Source organism: Periplaneta americana, chromosome 17, assembly GCF_040183065.1.
Source record: "Periplaneta americana isolate PAMFEO1 chromosome 17, P.americana_PAMFEO1_priV1, whole genome shotgun sequence".
Classification (NCBI taxonomy): Eukaryota; Metazoa; Arthropoda; class Insecta; order Blattodea; family Blattidae; genus Periplaneta; species Periplaneta americana.
The window spans coordinates 27,525,320-27,550,216 of NC_091133.1; the positions used below are offsets into that span (position 1 = coordinate 27,525,320).

The 24,897-nt window shown below is 39.9% G+C and overlaps 1 protein-coding gene across 3 annotated transcripts in view; it reads right to left on the bottom strand.

The window, feature by feature from the left end:
* Nucleotides 1-24,897, bottom strand: part of LOC138693205 (uncharacterized) — a 79,600-nt gene that overhangs the window by 50,589 nt on the left and 4,114 nt on the right. The window contains exons 3-4 of one of the 3 annotated variants that reach the window (XR_011330242.1): nt 23,754-23,855; nt 21,653-23,550 (exon numbers count right to left, since the gene is read on the bottom strand). The exons of 1 other annotated variant lie outside the window; for it this stretch is intronic. Coding sequence is in view for 1 of the 2 variants with exons in the window: in XM_069816979.1 (XP_069673080.1) it covers nt 23,353-23,855 (503 nt within the window). In the remaining variant the exon portion in view is untranslated. Of the gene's footprint in view, nt 1-21,652; nt 23,856-24,897 lie in introns of those variants that run through there. One more of the 3 variants, XM_069816979.1, reaches the window with a different exon arrangement.

The window sequence follows — 24,897 nt, forward strand, 5'->3', positions numbered from 1 at the left end:
TATAGATCATTTGTCGTCCAGTCCTTTGTCAGCATGGTTTCTGTGAGGCATACGATGTAGTACGTCTGGAAGAAGTTGTCTGGTAATATATTTGTTGCGTTTCTTAGTCCTTCAATATTCCATAGTAGAGTCCTGATCTTGGTCCTGTGTGTGCTTGTTGTATTGTCTATGCTGTGTGTCTTGTTATTCCAATATCGCTCCTTCCGTTCTCCCATTCCGAAATCGGTATTGTCTGACCAAGACACCTTGCGGCCAGAATTCTGGAGTGGTTACTTGAGATCTTCTCTCGAAAGGAACGGCTATTCTAAAGGCCTTCAGGGTACCCTTTGTAGTTAGTTCGTCGCATTCGATTCCTGTTTCGATTCCTTGTTTCTGCAGGTGGTTTTTTATCTTCTCCGTTGTGGTGTTCGGGTGAAGTTTTCCTACGTAGAGCCAGGCCCGTCTCTCTCCTGCTTGCAAATCTGTGTTCGATGGGTCCATTGTGCCAATAGTTGTAGTGTTCTGCCTTTTGTTTCGTGGGGCTATGTTTACCGCATCTGCGTATTGTCTTCTACTTCCTTCGATGTAGAGGCTTTGTTCATTTGTTTCTGGTCGATCGTTGTTTGTTTCTGTGTCTTGCTTATCGTGTTGATATTGACGTTGTTCCTTGATGACTGAGGGGCGTGGTTGTTTGTTTCTCTCTACATCACTTCCCGCTTGTTCCCTGCCCGCTGAATTTGTTTCTGGTTTTTCTATTATCGATGTCAGGATTTCTGTTTGATGTAATTGGGTTTCTAGCAGTAGGGACATTTTTTGCATCAGGGTCTCGCTGACCTCGTCCATTTTTTGTTTTAGTTCTTCGTAGCTCTTCTTGCTATCAGTGATTAGATCGTCTGCTTCCGTAGAAGTTTTATTCAATCCATACGTTTGTAGCCTATATCTACATGTATCGCACATCCATAGTAGGTTTCCCTTCTTTGAGTTCAATGCTTTCGCCTCCGTGACCCCTAAAGGGGTGCAGGTGCTGTGGAACCATAGAGGGCAGCCATCGCAGCCTACCGCTTCCTTGCTTATTGTCATCTCGCACTTCGCGCATTTATCCGTCATGTTGCTGTTATTCATCCTGTGTTTAGCTTCGTTCACTTCGCTGTTGTTTAGCTGTGGGAGCAGTTGCTTTGCGTTTGATGAGTCTGCAGTTACTCGCGTATGCTGCTTATTTTCAAGATGGCGCGGACCTGGGGAATTGGTGCGCGTTTTGTTTATTCTCCCTATTTCACTTTTCTATTTTTCTATCCGTCACACCAACGTACACTAGTAAACACTATCTGAGCCGCGAGTTTCTGATGTTATCCGTTTTCCTCTTCTTACCTTTTCACCTTCAATATCTTATTTTCTTTCTTCGCTTCGATCTAGACACGCTTTCACTATCGACTATCTTGGTATAATGAAAATTGATTCACACAAAACATGGGTTAAACACAACACATATTTAAAATTACGGTGCGCTACTAAGACTATAAACTAGCTCCAATAAAACTATGTAATCCCTCAGGACAAATAATTGTGGCCCTAATTGACGACTCCTCACTTGAAGCATAAGAGCCTCCAACATGAGAGTCTTCTTAGGTAGTCTTAAAAAAGAAGAATGTAAGAAGGATGGAGAGGATAAAAATTCTCCAAATAAATCTGCAACACAGTAAGGCAGCAACTGCTGTCATCTGTCATAAATTCCTATGGGATAACATCACCATAGCCCTAATCAAAAAAGCTGGATTCGATAGGGGCAGATTCTTGAGCTAGGAAATGTCAAAGGTAAGCTGATTTACAACAAATCTGTTCAAAATCCCAGAATTTGTATTCTAACAAGGAAGGAAGTTCAATGCCTGCCTCTAATGAATCTTTGTTACAGAGACATAACAGCAGAATTTACCTTGAAGTCTGGGGACATGAAGAACGTGGTTATCAGTTCCTGCTATCTCCCCTATGACATAAAGGATCTTTCACCCGCCAATGAACTACATACCTTAGTGGAATACTCCATGATGAGACGAAGGCAGCTGCTAAATAGCATGGACTCTAACACCCATCATGTAAACTGGGGTTTCACCAACATTAACCAGAGAGGTGAGTCCTTATTAAATTACTTGGTCTCCAAAGATTTAGTTATTTTAAATATCGGTGACCGACCCACTTTTAGAAATAAAAATAGAGCAGAAGTCATCAATATTACAGTCTCAACAGTGCATCTAGAGACTATGATCTGTAAGTGGCATGTATCTGAGGCTCCATCATAGGAATATAGAAACCCAAAAAGAACAAATTGGCAATCCTATGAGAAGGAGTTATCATTTAGACTGACTTCTTTGAGAAGGAGAGTCAATCATCTTGCTGACATCGAAACAGCTGCCTCGAATTTACAAAAAGCAATTGTTGATTGTTATCGAACTGTCCTATCCAAACAGGACCTAAATAAAAAGGTGCTGTATGGTGGAACCAGAACTAGAACAGAATAAATTGAGAATTAGGTGTCTGTTCAATCAGTCCAAAATTAATGGTGCTTGGGAAGAATATTATAGAAATCTAACCAATTACAACAAACTAATAAGGAAAGCTAAATGAGCTTCCTGAACAAAATTTTATCAAGAAGTTGACTCAACAAAGACAGCTTCTAAACTTCATAAAGTGATTGCCCAGGATCCTGTCTCTCCTGTTGGCACTCTTAAAGGAGCTAATGGGGAACATACAACCTCGAGGAAAGACAAATTAAAACTTCTTATAAATACATATTTCCCAGAATGTGAATTCACTGATAGTGATCATGGGGGCTTTGGCTATCTTTGGAACAGCCATAATTTAAAAGTCTCCTAAAGGTGCGTACACACATAGCGAACGAACAACGAACGAATGATGAAGCGAAACTTCGTTGTTCGTTCGCAGTTTGGAGCAACGTACAAATCATCAGCAAATGATCAGAAAACATTCACGTTCGTTGATTATCCGGAATAATGGCGGACGAAGATATAATCATAGCAAGTGCAGCCGTTGTTGTTATAGGCAGTTTAACGAAAAGAAAGTTAAAAAAGAAAAGGCGATGGTGGCAGACGCCACTCTACGAAAGTCGCAAACAATATAGAGGCACTGACTTGCTTCATGATTTGCGTGGAATAGAATCGGGACAGTTTCACAACTTCTGTCGGATTTCAGCAACTGACTTCGAAATATTACTATGCAAAATAGGGCCGAAAATTTCGAAGAAAGATACAAGCTGGCGAGAAGCAATACCAATACAGGAAAGGCTGGCATTGACACTTAGATATCTCGCTACAGGAGATTCATACACAAGCTTAATGTATTTGTTCAAAGTGTCTAAACAGCTGATTACCAGGATCGTTCCGGAAGTATGCACAACTATAATTGAGGAACTGGAAGATTTTATTAAGGTAAGACTGCAAGACAGGGGAAAGTTTCAATATACGGATACCTCACTGACAACAATTATCTTAAAATACTAAAAAGAGAGAATTGTCTGTGTTTGTCGAATGCGCATCATGCTTACGAAAAGGCACTTTTCAGTGCCAATAATTTATTTTCTGTGCATAAGGTTTGAACTTTGGAGTAAGAGGGAAAGGAAGGTATCCGTGTTCTGAAATTTAACCCAAGACGGTATAAGTAATAATAATGAAAATGTTGCTTATGCAATCGCGTGTTTTATTTTATAACTTCGCATTATTTTTCAAATTTGTGTTTACAAAACTGCCGATTGAATGATAATGATTTTTGCAAGAGAAGTAATGCATCTAAATTGTAGAGGATCCTTTAAACCAGTGGTCGTCAGCACTCGCTGAAATGTCCAATGGGTATGCGGTGCCGTCCTGTGTGCACCATTGTGCAACAGGGAGAGATAGCATACCCGCTAGCAGCTACGAGAGCACTATAGTGCACTGTGTTTTCTGCAGGTAAGAGAGGCTAGCCCCAGCGTGCTCTGTGCTGACGACCCCTGCTTTAAACTGAGTGAATTGTTTAAAGCAATTGAAGAGCACAGGGAAAAACGAGAGAAGTCCATGTAATAGCTCAGGTAGTGTAGATTATAGTAGTTTAATTGCACAGAATAACAACCTCATTAGCCAAAGACATTGGAAGAATGATAACCCAAAGAAAGTAGACTGCAGGCCTAATGTGCCTTGAAACTTTTAATTTGCTTTCCTGTAAAAATAGTAAAACGTGACGTATCAAGGTTTTTCTCCTCTACTCTTCAATTGAATAAGCCAAAAAGGGAAACATGTAAGTAAGAACAAAGGAAAGATGAATATTAATTACACAAATCAACACATCTGTTATATTTCAAAGAAAGATATACATTACAAAACATTACAATATTAAAACCATGTTGTAAATGAATTTGGACAATTGTAACTAACCATTATTATGCCTGAGCAGCAACTCTGAGTGTGAAGATGTCTGTTCTGTGACGTGTCTCTGACCACATCTTCAAAAGCATTTTTATTGTTATTTAGCAATTAAAAAGTGGAACGAAATATATTTTAACAGGATAAAATTGTAGCATGCCCCTGCCATTTATTATTTTATTGCAAAAGATAATCATTGAATTGTTTCTTTAATGCTCCAAATATTATTTACATCAGTCCCTAATGGATAATATCAGTTCTGTGACACTTACTACAAGCAATAAAACTGTCTGTCTTTTGTCGATTCTGTGACACCAGTCCTTTTTGTGGATTTATTACAGTTCTTATTTCGTTATTTCTTTCTCAACAGATACAACCAATTGACTTAATATTGAAAGAGTTATGTCATATAAACTTAGTATAGGACTGAAATAAAAGAATGTAGGATTTTTCATGTTGTTAAGGAAGGTTAATCATGAATCACAGAACTGACATTATGATACAAAATGTACAATAAAATAATATCATCTTTCAAATAATCGCGTGGCCAGTTATGTAATATCAATCTACACATTAACAATAATATAAAAAAATAATGATTAAATAAATACATAATGTAAATTATCTGGGAAACATAGGCCTATCTCATTTTCTCTGATTTTACTAATTTTAGCCTTAATCATTCCTGAGATTTTATTACATAAATTACATTCCCAGATTCAGTTTCTACAGGGTTGTCAATGTATTCCGGCAGAATATGGGCGTTGGAGCTAACTTGTTCCTGTGTACTTAGCTCAAACTGTCCCATATCTGCTTGGAACAGAATGTTACCAATCATGTGTTCCACAATGCATCGCGTTCTTTCGCTGTATGAGCGATGTTTTGTGGCAACAAAGTCTCCAAAGATGGTGCTCGTATCTTTAGCTTGTTGCTTAGCTACCGTTGCTTGTAAAATGGCATAGGCCTCTGATATTCTTGTGTCCTCTTTCGATTTCCTTTTCCTCAACCCCCCAGATGTAAGAGGACTTGCAGTGGAACACACTGGAGTTGAGAATGATGTCAATCCCTCAGATGTAGTACAAGGCACTTGAGTTGAGGCTGAATCCAGGTCATCAAAAAAATCTCGCGACGTTTCATCAGGCACATTGTTATTCTGGCCTTCATCCTCGTTCTCGTGACCTAAAACCTCCTAAGAAAAAATTATTATATATCATTACGAGTTCCCAAATTTAAAAACGCAACTACAATTTTTTCCCCTTAGAAATGCCTTTAATAACTCCTAAACATAAAAATAATTTCGGAATATATAGTTTATATTGCTTTTTTTTGTTAAATACTAGGTTAGGGTAACTTGTTGACTAGTTTCAGCCTGTGGGTTATCGTAACTTAGTATTTGAACACGTGAAAGCAATATAAACTATATATTCCGAAGTGATATAGTGTTAAAAGTTGTGTAATCAAGCTGTATAAAAATAATAGTAGTTAGAATTTAAAAAAAGTCATGTCTTTATGGCACCGAGTTTTTCAACTATAAAGGGACATTTAGTATAGTTTTGTTGGGAATTGTGGATGCTAACTATTCCTTTATTTATGCTGATGTTGGATGCCAAGGAAGAATTTCAGACAGTGGGGTCTTAAGGAATACTTCATTCTACAGGAAACTGCAGAACAATGAACTTGGAATTCCATCTGATGACTTTCTCCCAGGCAGAATGGAGAAAGTCCCATATGTATTCATAGGAGATGATGCATTCCCTCTACAGAACAATTTGTTGAAGCCTTTCCCAGGTGTACAAGAAAATGGCAGCAAAGAGCGAATATTTAATTACAGGTTATCAAGAGCACGTCGTGTAGTGGAGAATGCATTTGGAATTCTTTCTGCTGTATTTAGGGTTCTTCGCAAGCCAATGTTACTTCAGCCAGAAAAAGCATGCACTGTAGTACGGTGTTGCTTGTATTTGCATAATTTTATGCGTAGAAGTGATTCTTCTAGGAATCTCTACACTCCTAATGGAGCATTGGATGCTGAAGTTGCAGGAAATGTTACTGAAGGAAACTGGAGGAATGATACTGCACTTACATCATTCCTGCCCTTTAGGAGGGTCCCAAGGAAGTCGGCAGTAAGTAGTCAGTCGATCAGAGATGAGTATGCTACTTATTTCACGACAGAATTGGGAGAAGTACCATGGCAGCGAAAGTATTCCTAAGAGAATGTCAAAGTGTTTGTTATACAAATATACTGTTTGATGCTTTGTTAACTCACGAAGAATTAGATGACATGGGCATTACCTTAAGGGGTTAGGTACAGCTTACAGCAGTAAAATTTTTGGAAATATTCAACATTTTTTTCCTCCATTACTGTATCTTGTACAATAATGAAAATTGGTATGTGTACAACACTGTCCTTCTGCTACATGAAAAAAAAAAAAATTTAAGATTTAAAAAAAATTATTATATATATTTTTTTTCAAAATTCGTAATGGTGGTAGTTCACTGTGCAGTGATGAAGCATTTCCCTCATAACTCATACACTTGATAACTTTTTCATGTTCTCTCTCTTTTATTTTATTGCTGAAACTCATGTTTACAATATCATGCTCTTTCAACTACATTTTTTGTTAGAAGGAAATACTGATATTTGACCATTTTTTAATGATTTTTTTTATCAGACAATCTATCAAAGATAAAGAAATGATCTTGCATCATATTGTAGATACAACATGCATAAATACACACAAAAAATTTCATGACAATGTTGGATAGTTTTTGAGTTATGTGGGAAATGCTTCATCACTGCACAGTGAACTGAATTTTTGAAAATAAATAAATAATGTTTTTTTTTTTAAATCGTAAAAATATGTTTTTCACATAGCAGAAGGACAGTGTTTTACACATACTAATTTTCATTATTGTACAAGATTCAGTAATGGAAGAAAAAAAATGTTGAATTTTTTCAAAATTTTACTGCTGTAAGCTGTACCTAACCCCTTAAAAGTGCCCATATTTGCCTGATTTCCCATATACAGTGCATTCAATTTCCAAATAACCCACATTGAGAATTATATAACGTAGGTAAAACTATCTGTGTATCTTGTTTATAGTAGTAATAGATATGTGGTTAATGAGAAAGACAGGCTACAGCGCGACATCACATTCTTAGTTGTAACAAGGCCAACATTGAACAAGTTTATATATAAATGTACGTTTAACATGAGTTTAATATAGCAATTCCTTTGTTTTTTAAAACTTTGAACATGTACTTTTATTAGGCGATTGTCACGGTGGCCATGACTAGACCATGATAACCATGTGACTTGATTTGTGCCGAAGCCCATCTTTCTCGTTAGCCACGTAATAGAGTTTGTTGTATTGCAATTTATGTCACTATGTTATTTTTAGTATGTGTTTTTTTTCAAGTTCCTTTTACTGAAATAAGTTTTTTTGGTATTATTATTGTTATTATTTATTGAATTACCTTCTGTATTCAACATATTTGCAAATGTATTACATTTCTATTTGTATTTATATTGTGTATGCCTATTCCAATAATGAAATAAATGGTATAACAGTTACCATAACAGATACATTCTGTAAGACCAAAAATTAATCTTTACGTACCGGTAGGTATTTTGTCATTAAAGCTACATCAAATCAGACACAATTTTCTTTTGCTTCATTGGTTTCTGTAAGATATATATAGTGATAAACACGTGGTTTTAGTTTGTAGCCACAAATACTTTGAACCAGTGCTTGAGGTGGAATGAACAAAAGAACCGGGATGGTTTCTCCCTTTTTATTCATAGACATAAGTTATGAAAATATGCTGTGTGATGTACAGTTTAGACCTACAAACATATTACAGTAGTTTATGTAGCATGCATTAAAATAGAGTCACATATGCATTACATACTAAGAAATGCTAAGAAGTAACAGGATGGTTTTAAGCCATTTCAAAAGGAACAGAGATGCCATCCTGTCACACCTTGCCCCACCTCAAGCCCTGCTTTGAACATAAAAGTAGCTTGATATTTTCCTATATATACTATTGCACAGCTGCAGCCTACTCCCACTTGTTACCAATTACCAACATACCGGTAACATGCAAGAAGTCCAGGAAGAATTACTTGGGAAATGGTCAGTTTCCCTAGTATTGCATCCTCAGGGGCCTGCTTCATAAAATTAATAAATCAGAATTATTGCCAAAATTCTCGTAATATCAGTAACCAATCTAATAATATCAGTAAAATGTTTCACAAAACAGCACAAGCAATAGAAATCACTCATTAGAATTATTTCATTGAGTGTATCTTTAACTAAATTCCATTTTGGTGAAAAATACATACAGTGTAGGGTTGATTTTGAGGACAAAACTGTGGAAACAACATTTCGACTGAAATAGTGTCAAGAGGGAGTGCATGTTTGTCTTCCAAGTAATTTTAGGCGAAGAATATATTATAATTATACATAAACATATGAAACAATGAGAGATTTAGATAAAATTTTGAAACATATGTGCTTGGGAGAATAATTGGTAACATGTTGGAACATTCCACTGCAAGGAATGAAGCACTGTCCTGAAACCAACAGCTTCAAATTGCTGTAGATTTTGGCAGCAATACGTGTTTTTCCTCCTGAACAAAAATAAAATGGTTTTAGGCAATCTGTTTATCTGTAAGTTCACTGTCTCATCCACCTCTGTTTTCTTTGTTGGCATCCTTTGTTGCTAAATTATTGGCTTCATTTTGTTCACAAGCAGTATGTACTAATAAATTCCATTCAGAAAATACGTGCATGAAATCTAGCTTATGCCTATTAGAAACCTATAGATAAAAGTATCCAAACTAGTGATTTGTTTGAAATTGACTTCAGTCACTTTTATTTTCCTTACACTAATGGTCAACATTTTATTGGATAATGTGATCAGAATTTCTGAAGCTCAAAATGGGACATTTACATTTTCCAATAAAATGTGACTAATAGGCATCCCAACAAAAATGGTGGAGACATTGGGACGGAATGTCTAAAATAGGACTGTCGCATTCAAAATGGAATGTCTCATCACATTATAATAGATGTACTGTGTCAAACAACAGAAATGATTGATTGTCTGGTTCCATCCTTTGTATAACAACGTTGTTTCTTTGAATTTTGCAAAATAATTTTTGCATTTATACCCAAATTCTTAATATTGTAACTAACTTATGTACTGGTATGTATAGTATTCTTTATAGGCAACCTTTGTTCAGGAGAAGATTATTTACTTATTAATGGCTTTTAAGGAACCTGGAGGTTCATTGTCGCCCTCACATAAGCCTGCCATTGGTCCCTATCCTGTGCAAGATTAATCCAAGCTCTATCATCATATCCCACCTCCCCCACCTCAGATAAACTCCAGAACATGGATTGCACCCTTTCCCTCTTACTTCAAAATTCCAACCTTGTGCACACAAAATAAATTATTGGCACTAAAAAGTGCCTTTTCGTAAATATAATGATGCACATTCGACAAACGCAGACAAATCTGCTCTTTTTAGTATTTTAAGACATAATTTGGTAGGTGCAATCCGTGTTCTAAAATTTTCCCAAATACGATACGGTAATTCTTCAGAAAAACTACACCAAAGAAGACATAACTTTCTTTTGCTTCATTGGTTTCTGTGAGATGTATAGGCCCTACAAACACGTAGTTTTGGTTTGCAGTCACAAATATACTTCAACATAAAAAAAATCGTTGATCCTTATCTCTACTGTTGCAGCCTCCCAATGTTGCTGATATAACACTCGAGAAGTAAGATCCTAATATTATTACACCTATAAAATAGTTATTTATGGTACTTGTGAGGTAAGTGCATCTTTATTGCACGAGTGGAAAGATTTAAGCACGAGGCGTTAGCCGAGTGCTTAAATTACACGAGTGCAATAAAGATCACGCTCACAAGTACCATACGTAATTTTATCCATGACCATAACGAAAAATTATGTTTTATAAAAGAAAATATGTTGAAAATAAGTCCTCATGTAATCACATACCGTGGCATGGATTTTAGAATCAATACATTACTAGGTAGGTCATGATGTAGGAGGCCATGATTAGTAAAGAATGGTATCTAAGGCGTTGGATAAATAACAAATTATAATTAATTATATAATTTTAATATATATTTTTTCACTTTAAACGTGTATTTTCGTCTTTTTGAAGTTTCAAGGATTATTTAGAAGTGTTCACGGAACTAATGTGATTAAAATAATTTCACATTTTACTTCTGTAAACTTAAGAGGAATATTAAAACTTAATTAATCATCGTGTCTGTTTAGCTCAGTTGGCTAACGCGTGTTGTTTTAAAAGTTTTAAAATCCTATAAACCCAACTTCGCAGGTTCAAGTCTCCTTGCATCCCAAAAGGTAAATTATTACAAAATTTTAAAAAGATGCATATTAGATATGGATGTAATGTACAAATTACGACGTAGCAGATAGAGAAAAGAGAAGGAGATTGAGTGTATGTATATTTAAGAAATGGTAATAAAGAAGTAGAGGTAGTGACATCTAGTAACTAATATATTAACTTCTTGAGTAATAGTTCAATGGAAAGAAATGAGTAGGGTCTACGTGTGTACCCGGGTAGGCCTACTAGGAAAATACTAATGAACTGTGAGATAAAGTTCAAACTGTGAGGTAAAGTCTTTATCTCACTAGTGAAATAAAGTAATGTTGAATAATAGCCTACTTTACACACGCAAAAGTATTTAGTAAAGGCATGTTTTTCGTTATGGTCATGGATAAATAATTTTATTACTTCACTAACTTCTGTTTCAAAAACTTTTTGCACAACTCATACAATACATAAGCTTCATTAATAATATTAATCAATCTTCTTGTATCCAGCTGTTTGCTGACAACATAAATTCCATTATAGTCTATTAATAATATTAAGATTATAATATTGTGACAGCGATGTGAGATTCGAACTCACGACCAGCGTCCCGCGAGAGAGAGCATATCGCGAGGGCTTCATGAAGCATGAGGGACGGCGCGACGAGGGGAAAGGGAAAGGCCCACGCGACGAGGGGAGAGTGCAAGCGCAACTGCTGCATGCGGAGTAAGGGGGAATGGACCTTCTCGACCCTTCCAGAAAATGCGTCGAAGTGGAGATATCCAGATAATTCTCTACACACCTGTAGAAGGTTCTCGCAACTATGATTTTGCTATAAAAGAAGAAGCGCCAGCGAACTAGAGCAGAGTTTTCAGTTATTCTGTCAGTGAGTAAGCCAGAGCAAGCAAGCCAGAGTTCGACTCGAGTGTGCGTCCGCATCTGCGTCAGCATCCGAAGGCCTGAGTTCGAGTGCAGTGGACCGCAGTTGGAGGGACCTGAGTTCGAGTGCAGTGGACCGCAGTTGGAGGGACCCGAGTTCGAGTACAGTGAACTGTCTCTGAAGGTCTGTGGTTCGAGATACTGTGAACTCGAGTGACTGAGATAGAAGAACTGTGAACTGAGAACTGGTAGTTCTGATTTGTAAATAGTGCTTTGTAAATATTAGTTAAGATTAACAGTTCATTGTTGTGCGTAATAATCCAAGTAAACTGTCATTGTCGTCGGTGGAGTGCTATAACGAATACTTTGTTGAGTGAAGATCCAATTGTTGACGAGAGCGTTTAAGGTGAATTGTAGAAAGGAATTATTGTTGTGACGAATAAATTACACTGTTGTTACTAATAAAATTCACACTGGTGTCAGAATCGGGACAATATCGACAATGGAGAACCTACAGCAGATCCTGCAAGCCATCGCAGAAATGAAAGCAGAAATGAACATGCACATTAGTGAAGTAAAAGATAACATGAACAAGCACATCAGTGAGGTTAAGAACGACATAAGTGATGTGAAAGGCGACATAAGTGAAGTGAAAACGGAGATGAAAAGTGACATAAGCGAAGTGAAAACAGAGATGAAAAGTGACATAAGCGGAGTGAAAGGCGACATAAGCGGAGTGAAAGATGACGTCACTACACAAATCGAAAGTGTTTCGGCCCACGTAGATGGAATTGTCGCCATTGTGAAAGACGAACTTAAGGCCGATCTGGATAAATTAAACCAGAATTTTACAACTATAAACGAGACAGTAGCCGAGTTGAGACAGGATGTAGACCATTTCGACGGAAAAATCCGCGATCTCGAGCGTCGTCAAGAGCAGACGAGTGAGGTGATGGACCGACATGCTGAAGAAAACAAGCACATTCTCGCGTTGGTGGATCGCCAGGCTAGAGAACATAAACAGATAGTTGCCGAGGAGGTTCGACGTGCCATGCAAGAAGCGGCCACAGAGTTGAGGACTCCATATAGTGGCCCTGCGGAATCATCGCCTTCAGCCAGACATCACAACGTCAAGACGCCGAAGTTCGACGGTACGACGTCTTGGGCGATATTCCGTCGCCAGTTCGAGGCCACCGCAGCACATAATGGGTGGACCCCAGCGAAGAAGACTACTCAGCTGCTGACCGCGCTTCAAGGACAGGCGTCGGAGATTCTTCACAGCGTTCCAGAAGATGGGACAGCCGCTGAGATAATGGCGGCCCTGGAGGGACGTTATGGTGACCATCAACTTGCTGCAGCATTTAGGACCCAACTAAAAACGAGGGTCCAACAGTCAGGCGAGTCCCTACAAGAATTCGCGATGGCGGTGGAACAACTGGCCCATAAGGCCCTCAGGGGCCTACCTAATGATTTCATCGCTGGAGAGGCGGCCTACACCTTCGGCAGCGGAGTTCGAGACCCGGAAATAAAGCAACAGCTACTCTTGGCAGAACATCGCACCATCAATGCAGCTCTGGCGGCGGCCCTCAGGATGGAGGCAGCCAAGTTGACGGCGAACGTCTCGGCATCGCACCGGATTAGGAGCGTCGCGGCGGCCGACGTCGAGGAACGTCAACCGAAATCACCCGAGCGACGAAGACGAGGAGTGCCCACCTGCTGGTCCTGCGGCGAGCCTGGACACCTGAGGAGGGACTGTGACCGATCTGGTCACAAACAGGAAAACTAAAAGGGGCCGATGCGATGAGGGGCACGTCGGCGCCGTCATCACCATCCCCTCGGCTGATCTTGAAGACGGTTAACAGAAGATGCGACGATGGGCTGATTGCTGACGGATGGATAAGAGGCCGCCCATGCAGAGTACTGGTAGACACCGGGGCGTCGCTCACTATCGCCAGACCGGAAGTCGTGCGTGGACTACCTGGGAGGACGCCGCTCCGCCGGTATGAGCTACGTACTGCCTCAGGCGAGAATCTGCCCATCCAAAAGGAGGTTTTCCTGGATCTGACATTGGGAAAGAGGAGACTGGAGATGTGGGTGTTCGTCGCCAACATCACTGAAGACGTCATCCTGGGACTCGACGCCATGCGGATTTTCGATGCAACGGTGGACGTCCGGCGCCGTATCCTGCGTTTTGGTCAGGATGAAGTGTTCCTGAGAGACGTCGAAGACCAACCCATGGCCAGCAGACTCACCTTGGAGGATCATGTGACAATCCCAGCAGGCTGCGAGATGGTGGTGACGGCAAGACTGGACGGACAACCTAAGAGAAACCTGCTCCTCGATTCGCAAACAACTCCGATAGATGGGGTTTATGTGGCCAGATCCCTACTCCCGAATCAGAAGGTGGTACCGGTGAGGGTCCTGAATGTCACCAATCGGGACAAGGAGGTGCCTAGTGGAACTGTACTAGGTAACGTCGAGCCGGTGGTGTCTGTGACGTCGCTGGCAGAAAACGAGGAGTGTCACCGACCACGTCCAGATCTAGACCCATCACTGAAAGAGCTGGCTCGAGAATTGCCGGCGAATTTAAGCAAAAGAGAAAGAAGACAAGTCCACGATCTACTGACAGAGTTTCAGGACGTGTTCAGTCTGTCTGAAAACGACTACGGGAGAACGGAGAAAGTTCAGCACCGCATTGACACCGGAAATGCTCGCCCAATCAGACAACCTCCTCGACGCGTCCCTCTAGCTAAACAGAGGGAGATTGACAGCCAACTGGAGAGCATGAAAGCAAGAGGGGTCATCGAGGAATCCGACAGCCCTTGGTCATCACCTGTAGTGCTGGTGAAGAAGAAGAATGGGGACCTGCGTTTCTGCGTGGACTACAGAAGACTGAATGACGTCACCAGGAAAGACTGCTTTCCCCTCCCACGAATTGACGACACCTTGGACACCCTGGCCGGAGCAGAGTGGTTCTCGACGTTGGATCTCAAGTCAGGATACTGGCAGGTGGCGCTACATCCTGAGGACAAGGAGAAAACGGCATTCTCTACAGGCCAGGGACTATGGCAGTTCACCGTTATGCCGTTCGGCCTCTTCAACGCCCCGGCTACATTCCAGAGACTAATGGAGTCCGTAATGAGAGGCCTGACATACGACACCTGTTTGCTGTACCTTGATGACGTCATCGTGGTGGGCAAGACTTTCGGCGAACAGCTGTTGAACCTGAGGAAAGTGTTCGAGAGACTGCGACAAGCCAGACTGAAGTTGAACCCGAAGAAATGCCATCTATTCCAGAAGAAGGTCAACTACTTGGGACACGTAGTAGGGACCAACGGAGTGGCCACGGACCCGGAGAAGCTACAAGCCGTCAGAGGATGGCCGAGACCGAGGGACAAGCAGGAGCTGCGCCGCTTTCTCGGCCTCTGCACTTATTACAGAAGGTTCGTAGCTGGGTACGCCAACATCGCTAAGCCTCTAACCAAGCTGACCGAGGAGAAACGACAATTCCAGTGGACAGACGAGGCGGAGTCATCCTTCCAGTCGCTGAAAGAGGCGCTCTGCACTGCTCCTGTACTGGGATATCCCATCCCTGGAAGGAAGTTCACGCTCGACACGGACGCTAGCAACGTAGGCATCGGCGGAGTACTCTCTCAGGAACAGGACGGGCAAGAGAGGGTGATTGCCTACTTCAGCCGAACATTGTCCAAGGCTGAGAGAAACTACTGCGTGACCCGTAGAGAACTTCTTGCCATTGTGGAAGCCCTGAAGCATTTCCACAAATATTTGTATGGCCAGGAGTTCCATCTGAGGACAGACCATTCTGCACTCACCTGGCTATTGGGCTTCAAGAATCTGGAGGGGCAGACCGCCCGTTGGGTTCAACGACTGCAGGAGTACAACTTCACCTCCGAACACCGCCAAGGGAAGAAACATTCCAACGCTGATGCCTTATCACGACGTCCGTGCCCGGATGGCTGCAAACACTGCCTGAAAGTGGAAGAGCGGGATGGCGCCCACAAAGTCCGAGCAATTGCCGTCCATCCGAGCCCAGGATGGGATAACGCCGCCATAAGGAGGGAGCAGCTGGAGGACCCAAACATTGGACAGCTACTGCGTGATGTGGAGTCCGGCCAGAGACCAGTATGGGCCGATATCGCCAACCGTAGCATCACTTACAAGAGCTACTGGGCCCAGTGGGAATCCTTCACTGTCAAGGACGGTATCCTGAAGAGGATTTGGGAGTCGGCCGATGGAAGGACCCGCATAGAACAACTTGTCCTGCCCAGGAGCAAGGTGAAGGAAGTGCTGGAGGAGACTCATGCTGGAGTGACTGGAGGCCACCTGGGAGCCAACAGGACGCTGGACAAGTTAAGGCAGAGGTTCTATTGGTTGCATCAGAGAACCGACACGGAACAATGGTGCCGAAGATGCGACACCTGTGCAGCCAGTCGCGGACCAAGGACCCGCAGCAGGGGAGCCATGCAGCAGTACAACGTGGGAGCTCCTTTTGAGAGGATCGCCATTGATGTTGCTGGACCGTTCCCGGTCACGGATCGCGGGAACCGCTACCTGCTAGTCGCCATGGATTACTTCACAAAATGGCCAGAGGTTTACGCGATTCCCAACCAAGAGGCTTCGACGGTGGCCGACGCGCTGCTTGACAACTTCATCTGCCGATTCGGGGTGCCCCGGGAATTGCATAGCGATCAGGGGCGCAACTTCGAATCCAACCTGATGGGAGAATTGTTCGAGCGTCTGGGGGTGCATAAAACCAGGACCACTCCCCTCCACCCACAGTCCGACGGCATGGTGGAACGATACATCAAAACCGTGGAGGAGCACCTGCGGAAGGTGGTGTCCAACCATCAGCGAGACTGGGATGCCAGAGTTCCACTGTTCCTCTTGGCCTACAGAGCTTCGGTCCACGATACAACAGGGATGACACCGGCAAACATGGTCTTCGGGAGAGAGCTGCGTCTGCCCTGTGATCTGCTGTTTGGCACGCCACCCAGCGCCGACCAGCCAGCGACTGACTATGTGGCAGAACTCACCGAGAAGTTGAATGGAGTTCACCAACTGGCCAGAGAGCACCTCAAGATGGCCAGCGACAGGATGAAGGTGCGCTACGACAGATTAGCCAACTCTGCAGGATTCCAGGAGGGCGACCTGGTGTGGCTGTATCGACCTATCAGGACCAAAGGGAAATCACCAAAGCTGCAGCGTGCCTGGGATGGACCATACCGCGTGGTGACCCGGATCAACGACGTGGTGTACCGCATCCAGCGACAACCTCGAGGGAAGATGATGGTGGTGCATCTGGACCGATTAGCAGCCTACCAAGGGACTGCCCGGGACGAGCAGCCCTAAGGAGGGAGCAATGTGACAGCGACGTGAGATTCGAACTCACGACCAGCGTCCCGCGAGAGAGAGCATATCGCGCGGGCTTCATGAAGCATGAGGGACGGCGCGACGAGGGGAAAGGGAAAGGCCCACGCGACGAGGGGAGAGTGCACGCGCAACTGCTGCATGCGGAGTAAGGGGGAATGGACCATCTCGACCCTTCCAGAAAATGCGTCGAAGTGGAGATATCCAGATAATTCTCTACACACCTGTAGAAGGTTCTCGCAACTATGATTTTGCTATAAAAGAAGAAGCGCCAGCGAACTAGAGCAGAGTTTTCAGTTATTCTGTCAGTGAGTAAGCCAGAGTTCGACTCGAGTGTGCGTCCGCATCTGCGTCAGCATCCGAAGGCCTGAGTTCGAGTGCAGTGGACCGCAGTTGGAGGGACCTGAGTTCGAGTGCAGTGGACCGCAGTTGGAGGGACCCGAGTTCGAGTACAGTGAACTGTCTCTGAAGGTCTGTGGTTCGAGATACTGTGAACTCGAGTGACTGAGATAGAAGAACTGTGAACTGAGAACTGGTAGTTCTGATTTGTAAATAGTGCTTTGTAAATATTAGTTAAGATTAACAGTTCATTGTTGTGCGTAATAATCCAAGTAAACTGTCATTGTCGTCGGTGGAGTGCTATAACGAATACTTTGTTGAGTGAAGATCCAATTGTTGACGAGAGCGTTTAAGGTGAATTGTAGAAAGGAATTATTGTTGTGACGAATAAATTACACTGTTGTTACTAATAAAATTCACAATATTATCAGCTGATTCTAAATGATGTTAAGTCGCGTCATGCGTGATAACAGTGATTAGGCCTACAGTGTTGTTTATTATTGTTTGTAAGCATTAAGAAACGATTTGAATGTATCACATCACATTATATTGTACATGTTTATTGTATTCAGGACCCTTGTGGTCACTCAAAATTCTTTGAGCTGATGTCTATAATTTAGAAATTTATTATAGGGGGTATTTTTTATGATAATCCTCTCTGTTATCAAATAACAGAGATGTAGCAATGTGAAACATTTTCACGTGTGATTTTTTGCTTTCAAGTTAAAATAGGTTTTAATATACTGTAACTAAATTCTCCAGAAAAGCTACACCAAAAAAGAAAAAGTATATTTCCTTTTCCTTGACTGGCTCTATGAGATTTATATAGTGATAAACAGGTGGTTTTAATTAATGATAAGTAAGCTTAACACTTAAAACAATAGAAGTAAAGATCAACTCTTTTTATGTTGAAAGTATAGCCTATTTGTGACTGCAAACTAGAACCACGTGTTCTTTGGTGTAGTGTCTCTGGAGAATTAGCAAATAAATCTTACAAAAACTCATTAATAAATAAATACGTTTACTGGTAATACTTACAAATGTGTCAATTGTTTTCCTGGGCGTGAATTTCTCCAAAAGGAAGGACATATATTTGTATGCGAACCAAGTCGACTCATATACTTAGTCACTCCCCATTCCAGATCTTTTCGTAGACTTCTGCCTTTCCCTCCGGAATGACGTAAGTAGGGATTCAATTTTCTTTTTGACTTCTTCTGCCTACAATAAACAACAAATATGTATCCACTGAGAATAAATGAACAAAAATAATTTTCAAATTTTGCACGTATTTGACTCGCCTACCTTGCAACTGAACATCTTCCCAAGCATCATGTTTTCTTAATTTATTATGGTAAAAAGGATGCTTGGGATTCCATAACGCTTCCTGTTCCCTATATACATTAGTAAGATTAATAACGGCGTCTTCTGTCCACTCGAGCTTCGACATCCTGATAGGGAAATTAAACTAAGCGCCGCGTTCTGCTGCAAACTACAAACTGGTGGCAAATCGCGTCCACAACGAATACCAACTTCCTTTGATGTACCGACAAGCGACGGATCACTTCCGAAGGCAAACCGATCGTTTGGTTTGCCTTTGCTGCGACGTACACACGTTCCGATTGCAATCAGCGAATGCATTCCTTTGTCGTTCGTTCGTTGTTCGTTCGCTATGTGTGTACGCACCTTAAGAGGATTGGAGAATGGCCACATCAATCATCAATGTCTTCAAAATTAAATGGGCCATAAATAAATTTTATCCATTTAAATCTCCTGTTGAAGATGGAATCTTTCCAGCTTTACTGCAGAAAGGACCTGATTCGTTAATCTATCTATTCTGTGAAATCCTCAGGGCCAGTATAGCCTTTGGATATACCTTTGGCCTGGAGGAAAAGCAAAGTAGTATCTGAAACCAGGAAACGGGAACTATACGAGTCCCAAATTCTTTCGGCCTCTTTCATTCTTAAAACCTTGGAGAGACTAGTAGAAAGACATATTCAAAATGGAATTCTAATAAGATATTCCAATCATGAAAATTAGCATGCCTTTCATATAGGAAGGCCATGCGATACTGCTTTACATAAACTGGTTAGTAGGATTGAAAAATCAGTTGAATACCAGGAAATTGCCCTTGGAATCTATGACATACAAGGGACATTTAATATCTCAAGTTATCACTCCAGTATTAGAGCAACTAAGCAGCGGGGCTTGGATCAAACCACACACAAATGGTTAGAAGCCACCCTCCATAGCAAAATAGTTCAAGCTCATCAATATGGAGAAACATTAGAGATCCAAATTACGAGAGAAACTCCACAGGGGGAAATTCTATCCCCTCTCCTATGGAATCTCGTAGTAGACTCTCTTTTAACAATATTAAATGACAAAGGAATCTATACTCAAGGATATGCAGACGACATTGTCCTATCAGTAAAAGATAAATTTCCTAACATAATCTCAGATGTTACAAACAATGCTCTGAAGATTGTAAATGAATGGTGCAGAAAAAGGAAGGTTTAGGGATAAATCCCAATAAAACTACCATTGTCCCATTCATTAGGAAAAGGAAACTTAATGACGTTAAGAAATTAATGCTATGTTGGAGATTTCTGACAGTGTAAAATACCTAGGAGTTACCCTTGATAGCAGACTGACATGGAATCACCACATTAAAAAAACCATCTCTAAGGTAAGATGATCATTAATATCCTGTAAAGGCTAGTGGGTAAAAGTTGGAACTTAAAGCCTACCATGCTTAAATGGATCTATCAATCTGTGGTAAAACCACAGATCACATATGGATCCCTAGTATGGTGATCAAAAACCTTACAAATTAAGACACAAGAGAGATTAGCGAGTCTTCAAAGATTAGCATGCCTCTCAATAAGTGGAGCTTTTAGAACCACACCTACGAAGGTCCTAGAAGCTCTTCTGAGACTAACACCTCTCGGCCTCGGCATACTAGCAAAGGCAAGACTTACAGCCCATAGAATTTCCTCCATGGGATTATGGAGGCGGGATTGTTCTAAAAAGGGACATGCCACCATCAAAATTCTAGTGAAGGATTACTCCTTGCTCACAATGAGATCAGACTTAATGTCAACCAAGCTCTCATTAACACATCCATTCAAGGTCAATCTAACACCAAGAACCGACCATGAAGAGAGAACACCTTTACCAAATAGCCAGAAAGATTTCTATTCTGACGAATCCTGGTTAAAAGGAAAATCAGGAGCAGGCATCTTTGACGCATCAACTAAGACAAGCAGCAGTATTAGACTAGGTCGATTTGTCACTGTCTTTCAAACAGAAGTGTTTGCTATTCAATTATATGCAAGCCTGTGCTGTGAAAGAGGATATGAGAATAGACAAATTTTCATCACTCTGATAGCCAAGCTGCACTTAAAGTACTCAGTTCCCACCAATTCAATTCAAAATTGGTATGGGAATGTTACCAAGCACTACAATCACTCTTGTCTCGCAATACAGTTGAACTATATTGGGTGCCTGGTCATAAAGATATAAAAGGCAATGAGATAGCTGACACTCAGGCCAAGTAAGGGGCTCAGACCTCATTCATAGGTCAAAAACCCATCTTTGGAATAAGTGCAGTAAAAGCCAAATCCACTGTAGAAAAATGGGTTTCAAATGAATCTTATAAAAGATGGAGGAAGATTCCCAGAACTAAACTCTACAGGCTAATAATAAGAAAACCTAGTAAAAATCTCACTGATACTCTATTAATATTGAATAAACAATCATTAAGAAGACGTATCTGCTTCCTTACTGGACATGGTGCTTTCAGAAAACAGCTTCAAACAATAGGAAGGTTCACAAAAAACCCAATCTGTCGTTTATGTAAACAAGCTGATGAAACAGCAAGACATCTACTAATGGATTGTGAGGTCTTACAGCGAAAAAGATATCTAATTTTTTAAGCCGCCTCCACAACAAAAAGCAAACTCTGATTTTGAAGTGGATAAAACATCGAATTAAAGATGTAGAATCTAACTTCTGAATCAGTAATTAGGAAGAGCACAAAAAGTCTTTTAGGCTGAGGTGCGTTGAGGCAAACCCACTTCCAATTCTAATCATAATCAAAAAGACTTTAACAAGAATAATAATAATAATAATAATAATTGTGCACAAGGATCCAGTTTTCTTTGTTCTTTTTTACTGAAAAAAATATCTGGAAAATAATAATAATAATAATAATAATAATAATAATAATAATAATAATAATAATAATAATAATAATAATAGGTGAAAATGGTAGGCTATAGTGCACATGTAAAATGTATTTTCTTTCATTTATTTCCGAACATATATGAATTAAAGTACATGAAAGACAGTGCCTTAGTTTAGATGTACTATCTTCTAATAACAAGACTGACAACCATTTATTTTAATATAATTGAGACATATAAATTGGAAAATGGCATCTATTATCCATAAAATGCTACACAAAGCATTTAATAAGCAATGGTGAGTCCTTTAAATGCCCCAAATGTCAATGCCATTCAAGTGTTCCAGTACAATTCTCTAGAATTAACACTGCTCATAGTGACAGAATTAGAGGGAACAAGTTGAGAGCAATTTTTAAGTGCTATGCGCCAGCTTGTATATATTATGTAAGCAGTGGTACGAATATATTTTAAATTATAAGTTAGAATTAAATTAATTAGGAAGTTAGCTTGCAATTTGTGTCATTAGAAATGGTTTATTGCTGTGTATCATTTCTTTTAAATAAAGCAAAGTAAAGAATAAGGAGTTTAACTCTTATGATGGAAGGCGTATTTTCCTGAAAGTTCCTTAGTTTGCTGCAAACATGCTGCAGTGTCACTAGCTGTATTCCAATGGGAAGACACTGGTACTGTGTTGCCAATAATCTGATCATTTTGAACAGAAATTATATGAGTAACCATTATTTACAGAATTTTCCACTTCTATAACATTGATATTATTATTGAACTATAAAATTGTCTTTTGTATTGCTGATTTAGAATTTTAGGCCTGTTACACACTTCAGTGAGAAATATGTAATATGTTTGTCGAGCTATGGCAAATGCTTGCTTTAGCATGGAGTAATGCTCGAAATAAGCCATAGCTGACATTGGTTGGCTAGCGATTTTTTTAAAACATAGCTATGTATTTCCCGTTCCCACAGATAACCTAAGCTAATTGTAGCCTATAAAATGTATATTATGTGAATGAAATTGACCAATTAATAGAAAGTCAGATGTTCAAATTTATGTAACTTTATTTCTATCAGCACATATCAAACCCAAAGACCTTGTGTTATATACAAAGTCTTTGATCAAACTGCCTTCCGTATGACATAATAAACTCGTGTTTCATTTATCTACACAGAGAAGGCTCCACTGTGTAGCAACATATTTCTCGCTGTAGTGTGAAGACGTTAGGCTAAGCTAAGTCGTGTCCACACACTACAGCGAGAAATATGAACTATGTAACGTGTGGACACAGCTTAGCTTAGCTTAGCTTAACGTCTTCACACTACAGCGAGAACTACATTGCATCGTATTGGAGCCATCTATATGTAGCTAATGGAAACACGATTTTGAATACAGATTTGATAACAGCTGATCAAAATAAACCATCACCAATCGAAGTAGTTTATTAAAATGTTTTCTTTTAAGAATGCTATACAATCAGAATCCTCAGACAATGCCCAGGCTGAAGAAAAAGAATTAGCTGTATTAATTTCAAGAGTCCAACTTTGGCTAACTTAATAAAATCTAATCCAATACAATTCAGAAATTAAAAGTTACTTACAATAGGCCTACATTATATAGATGGATTCCTGTAATAAAACAAAGAAAAACCAACAAATTGCTCTCAATCAAACATTACAATCGAAGTAGGATTTTTTTATTTATTTCTTTACATATTGATTTTTAAATAAAAGTTATTATTGGCAAACTGTTTGTCTCGTTCTTAAGTAGGCTACAGTAATGTATGTTTTTTCTATTAAACTTGTTCGTTTTCTGCTTCTACTATTTTCTCAGCTTCAATCACTGTCTGAAACAAAATTTGTTTGATCTGCAATTGATATTTTCTGGGTAACTTCTTCGTTGTCTTGCACATAGCATCGAAAAATGCATCAAGAGGGTCTTCTGCATTTTGGAGCCGTTGCTGTCTTCTGGCTTCCCTGTCCTCTTGAGATTTCTGTAAAAATGTAAATACAGGATCACAGTCTGAATTTCTTCTTTTAGAAGAGGAAGAACCTGTGGATGGTGCACTCTGTGAAAAGCTTTCCTCTCTTTTATTTCTAATCGAATTAGAATTGTCCTCCTGGTTACTGTTTTCGTTGTCAAATGATATGTCATCATGATCGTCAAAGTTTGATACAGTACTTCTATTTTTCATACATGGTACCACAGACTCCATGGCATCTTCATATTTCGGGTTTCTCTCCTTTTCAATGCTTCGCGATGAGAACCTCTCAGTTTTTTTCCATTCTTCTTTTGCATCTGTAATGACATATAGGTATGCCTAATAATTAATCAGGGATATAAATATATAATAATTTTCTTTTTTTGATTTTATATACTAAGCAACTGGAATGAAATACAGAGCTCTATCATACAGTTATAGGCTAGGTGAAAGCTCGAGGCAATTTTAGCCCCACATTTCATGGTGCTGTTTCTACTTAAAGTCTATTTAAATTTTGTGATGATGACTGTTATTATTATTATTATTATGTTGTTGTTGTTTTCTAATGCCAGGCGTTTGACAATAAAGTCATTTGACCTCTTGCACTCCAATATTTTTCAAAGATATTATCATGACCAGCCAATTATTATTATTATTATTATTATTATTATTATTATTATTATTATTAATGTATATGTGTTCATGTGTGACCATTTGACTATGCTTGTGCTTAGCCTACTCAATAATAGAATGGTTTATAAATTTACTTACTCATATTCAGAATTATTGATATATTATTCCATGTTTGGTCTTTTAATTTAGAATTCTTATACATTTCATGTCTAGTATAGTATAAATATTCATGCCTCCTTACACTTTCTATTAATTGCTCCATTTTTCGAAGTTGCGGGTTTTCTGTGAGAAATACAGCTGGTGGGGGTAAAATATGTTTACTAAAAAATTGCTAGCCAACCGATGTCAGCTATGCCTTATTTCGAGTGTTACTCCATGCTAAAGGAAAGCTCGACAAACATATTACATATTTCTCACTGAAGTGTGTTAACGAGCCTTAGTCTGGGACCAAGCAGCTATATTATCCACTTTTGTTCAGCTGTTCAATGATTAAATGTTAGCAATCATGTTACGTTTGAATGTAATAAATATGTATGATATTGTTGTGACCAGATCAGACAGCTAGTAAGTTTTTTATTTCTTTATTAACTATGGGTTAGTTTTATATAGACGTACACTTCCTGTTAACTTTATTACAGTTTACTGTTATTGGTGGATTCCTGCAACAAGTAATAATGCACATAGTTATTTGTTCTTTTTTTAATATAAGTGTATGCTAAATTTTTT